Source organism: Sphaeroforma arctica (assembly GCF_001186125.1).
Source record: "Sphaeroforma arctica JP610 unplaced genomic scaffold supercont1.2781, whole genome shotgun sequence".
Classification (NCBI taxonomy): domain Eukaryota; class Ichthyosporea; order Ichthyophonida; genus Sphaeroforma; species Sphaeroforma arctica.
Genome location: NW_014037777.1, coordinates 1 through 4,946, shown reverse-complemented (window position 1 = coordinate 4,946; position 4,946 = coordinate 1). Strand labels below are relative to the sequence as shown.

Here is a 4,946-nt window from a genome sequence, read left to right as displayed (position 1 = left end):
AATTTTTTTTTATAGAATATTTATGTAAGTAAATACATCCAATCATACTTTCATTGTCATAAATAGCTTCTAGAAAAAGAGCTATGTATTTACATAGAAGGCTATGTTTGTTTTGGTGTTTTATTTTTTTAACTGTGAGTCATGAGCCCGAGTGCCCGACGACACACGAACGTTTCCAAAATAGTTTTTTGTTTGTTTGTTTGTTTTTATTTCATGGCCCTCTGGATTTCAAGATTTACGATTTGTCGTCGGAAGAAACCTGATTTGAGCGAATTCTGCTCGAGACCCAAATCCAGAGGTGAGAGGGCCATGTTTTTTCTTTTCTTCAAATAGAGTGGCGATTGGCGACTCGCGACTATATATATCAAAATAGGCAATAGAGAGGCGTCCAACGGTCCAGCACACTGGTAAAATAAAATGAGAAAATGAGAGGAATTTCAGATTTATTCATGTAAACTGTAAAACACTTTATTATATTTTTCCTTAAAAAAACAACGGTAAAATTTTGTATTCGAATTGTTTTTGGGAGTACTTACCCATATGTAGTATATTAACATTTTGATTTTACTGAAGTTTCGGAGTAGGTGTACCAGTCTTGCCAGTTGCCACATGGTCCGTGTCGTATAAACCCACACAACAAGGTGCAAATCGACCTGTGGCTTGTGTCTCGTCGCCTAATAAGAATTATTTCATTCCAGTATAAAACCATCTAACAGATGACCGTATTGTATGAAACGAATGCCAGATTCAAATTCAGACAAAATCAGAAATACTGTCGTTCAATCTCATATATAATATAGTGTACACAAAATATTCAAACGTGTAACAATCTACAATAAGATCTGGAACGCATAAAAAATGAATATGCACAGGGTATACGCTATCGCTATCGCTGTTGCTCTATGCTGTCAATCAGTTGACGGGCAGACCCATCACACCAAAGTAGACAATCTCGCTAAAAACTTTCCACCGACTGCATACCCTGGTATCAATCTTGGATCATTTCCTATTTATGATCCATCAAGAGGAGATACTCACTATAGTTCGACCGTTCAAAATATCGACGGTAGTAATACTGTGTATGCCCTGAAGGACGGAAGGTATTCTAATGTCGATATTGTTGTGAGTAATGGAGCCGTTCTCCGTGCCCGGAATATGGGCAAGGTAATATTCTCGGGCAACGTGAGAGTGACGGTGAAAAGCGGTGGTATATTGGACGGTATCACATTCACGGACGCCTACCCAATAGGCACAGGGATGGTTGAAGTTAACCATGGAAGAGTAACAAGATGTTCATTTTTAAACTTGAGGAGTCCACCAACCGAGACTGAAAGTAAACGATGCGTCTACGGTAGAGGAGGAGCACAGCTTATCGATCATAATCTGTTCCAAAACCTTTGTCTGTCATCGTTGACAGTAATCGTTCATGCTGATGGGCCTAGTTTGACGTATCGAAACAGGTAAGCCAAACATACTGGTATGAACCGAGATAATCTCATGCATATTGAGTATTAGATATGTGCGCAGACATTCAATTAGAATTCCTGTTGTATATTGCACATAATTCTTAACGATAAAAACGTATCATGATTACTAGTAGCACATGAAATTTATGTTTATACGCGACATGACTGCTCCCGAACCTGACACCGTTTGTTTTAAAAATTGTTAGATTCGTCACCCAGTGTCAAGATTTCACCGCGGAAGTTTGGCGCGTGGGCGGAAGTTCTTCATCTAACAAAAATGCGCACGCATTCGTCGACGAAAATTACTTTATAGATCAGAATGGCGAGCACGAATTGTTGAGCATCAAAGCCAGCAGTGTTCATGTCAGGGGCAACACCGTTCTCAGCTCCCAAGGAGCGATCACGAATCGGTAAGTAAATGTATAACTATAACATGGTGAATACAGATACAAACATACCTGCAGCTTATGTCTACGTAGATAAAATTCGATAAATGCTATGAGAATGGCAGGTATTTAGTAGTGCACTACGCTGTTTTCAGACCTTGCTCCATGTAAGTAATATTTTTTAAAGTATCCCTTGTGCACCACATGAAGATTCAAACATTCGTGTCCGACAATGAATGTGAATATATCGTGACGGGGTAACAGATAGATACGGGCCTAGTGATACAAATAAGTAACCCAACCTTACGAATGTCTGCAGCAGATTGCAAGGAATGAAGTTTGCGCCAACTAATTCTTGCAACTATGAAACTACAGATATGGAAGTGACAATGAGATCGCCAGAAACTACATCGAATGTAGAAGCAGTAGCAGTGGTGCTATCCGCTCTTTCGGGAGGAACCAAGTGATTTCTAACAACTACATGACTGGCTGTCGCAATGGCTATGGTATTGCATTGGGGCTGGGATATAACTGGTATGCTACTTTCTTATAAGAATATCAATCTGTGTGCACATATGTATGCATAGGATTTTTTAATTTTTGAAGCGATCTGGTCCGTGTGTGTGTGTATGTCGATTCCGGATATCACATAGCAGGTATATAATTTCCTCAAAAATCTCGGTTTATCCAGTTCGATGTCATGCACGGATGGTATCGCAGCTGTAATATAATATGTCAAACTATCCGTATCTGTATTTCTAGGATTCTTGTAGTGCATTTGTGCACATATTTCATTGGTGATGTGAAATGTCTGGTTGCTTGTAGCACAGACTATGTGTGTAACCATGTTGATCATGACTTCATCTGTCTGTAGTACTACCAAAACCCAAGAGGTCTCGTGTATTAAAACTGTTTGCGAATAAGTTTAATCAAGGCCTAAATTACGAGCAACATAATATTTTAAACATAATATCGCATATAATAGTTATAAAAAAAAAGTCTCTCTTTCCCCCGAGAACAGTTATGGCTACCAAGGCAACTGCGAGTACGAAGCCGGTCTGGGTTATGGATTGGACAACAATGTACTCGAAGATGGGAGCGCTCTCGTCGTAGGAGATAATGGGAAGGTATGCTCATTTAAAAATCTGTCAGGCCATAGCATAGACTTACTTCTACATACCATGAATATCTGATTATTCGCGAGTTGTTTTCAATCGACGTCGGGCGCGTCTGAATACGTCACTCTGTTGTGGAAAGCGTGTAGTGCACACTTCCTGTAGAATAGACGGTCACGCTTTACAAATCAGTCGCCAAAATTTAATTCATGCTTAAAAGCATACATGAACATATATTACCTACTGAACGTGGCAATACAAATAATTTCGTTGATCCATGCAACTAATCCATCTCTCGTCCAATTCCAGGGCAACATCTGCCCCACCTACACCGAAGTGAGGAACAACCGATGGTATTCCACTGCACCGAGAACTAACAACGGGTGCAGCTTGCCCCCTTCCAATCTCATGGATCCCCCACAGTACAGAGCGATACGCCCAAGTCCTTTGACACCAGCCGATACAGGGCCGTTCGTGCGACAGTCACAGTACTTCGACGCCTGCAGTTCAGTGCCTTGTGGCCGTGGTGGTTCATGCAGGAACGACAACGGTGGAACCACGTATACCTGTACGTGCTTTCTTGGGTATGGAAAATCAGGCAACACCTGTGTGGATATCGACCAGTGTAAGGTGAACCCGTGTGGCGAGGGACGGGGTGTGTGCACAGACGCAGAAGGAGAGTACAGCTGCGCGTGTTTCTTGGGCTATGAGCTGTCGCAGTCCCCCACCGGCCCAGTATGTGAGCTGATAGATAACTGTATAGGACACACGTGTGGCGAGGGCACATGCGTGAATGGGCTTGCTACATACACGTGCGACTGTAAGGCTGGCTACAAGCAATCTGACAGCGGGTTGGTGTGTGAGAAGATTGACTACTGCGTGGGCAACACCTGCGGTAATGGGGCGTGTGCAAGCGGATCCTTGGGATATACATGCAGCTGTAATACCGGTTACGAGCTATCGCTGGACGGAGCCTCGTGTGTGGACATTGATGAGTGTGCACGTGCACCCAACATCTGTGGCACAGGCGCTGTATGCAGCAACATACCAGGGCATTACACGTGTGCGTGTATAGATGGGTACCAACTGGCTCCCGACATGATCACGTGTGAGCGTACTGTTAGCGTGTGCGATTCCCAACCGTGCCTAAACAACGGGGTGTGTGCCGAGGTTGGGACGGACGGCGGCTTCACATGCGACTGCACAAACACGGGATATGAAGGCAGTCTGTGCGATACGCCGGAGAAGAGGCCCTGTGATGGTGAGCCGTGTTTCTTTGGCGGTTACTGTGTAGAGAGGATCTCTGGGTACAGTTGCTACTGTGTACCAGGGCGTCTGGGAGAGAATTGTGAGCTGGACTTTGATGAGTGCGCCAGTAACCCGTGTGTGGCCGGGACTTGTTCGAATAGGCACAACAAGTTTGTGTGCATATGCACAACGGGCTGGTGTGGTGAGACTTGTACCCAGAGGTGTCCGTAAGGAACCTTCACTGCGTGTAGGTATGGACGGAACTGTGTCGAGCAACAACCCGGTTCTGGACTAAAACTAAATAGATCATATCAAAGCCTAATCTTTCATAAGGTGGCTGCTAACGCAACCAGCGTCAATCGGGTGTGTTCCCTATCGAGAGGTATAGAACTCTGATCCCCTAGTTTGACATGAATTAACAAGTATCAAGAATTAATAAGTAATAATAATCAGCAATGTATAATCTAATAAAAAATACTAAAGATATTCCAGAGTTGAAACGATGACAGGCGCTATCCTCATCAATTGCTACATGGGGAGAAAACGTTTTCAATGCTTTTATATATGTATGTATATGTATTGTATATATATTTTGTACATATATATATATATATATGTACATACATACATACATATATATATATATATATATATATATATATATATATATATATATATATATATATATATATATATATATATATATATATATATATATATNTATAGTATGT

At 42.1% G+C, this 4,946-nt stretch overlaps 1 protein-coding gene across 1 annotated transcript; it reads left to right on the top strand.

Annotated features, from left to right (window-relative positions):
- Window positions 1–842: 842 nt before the first annotated feature.
- Window positions 843–4,701, top strand: SARC_12985 (hypothetical protein). Its single transcript, XM_014292897.1, has 5 exons — window positions 843–1,460; window positions 1,673–1,876; window positions 2,228–2,386; window positions 2,874–2,979; window positions 3,277–4,701. The coding sequence occupies exons 1-5, from the start codon at window positions 859–861 to the stop codon at window positions 4,444–4,446; spliced, it is 2,241 nt and encodes a 746-aa protein (XP_014148372.1). The 5' UTR covers window positions 843–858; the 3' UTR covers window positions 4,447–4,701.
- The last annotated feature ends 245 nt before the right edge of the window (window positions 4,702–4,946 follow it).

Bases quoted from the DNA above. Each gene is read 5' to 3' on its own strand.
- SARC_12985 (XM_014292897.1), top strand. From the start codon at position 859: ATGAATATGCACAGGGTATACGCTATCGCTATCGCTGTTGCTCTATGC. The intron at 1,461-1,672 runs GTAAGCCAAACA...AAAAATTGTTAG, and splicing joins AGTTTGACGTATCGAAACAG to ATTCGTCACCCAGTGTCAAG. The intron at 2,980-3,276 runs GTATGCTCATTT...GTCCAATTCCAG, and splicing joins TCGTAGGAGATAATGGGAAG to GGCAACATCTGCCCCACCTA.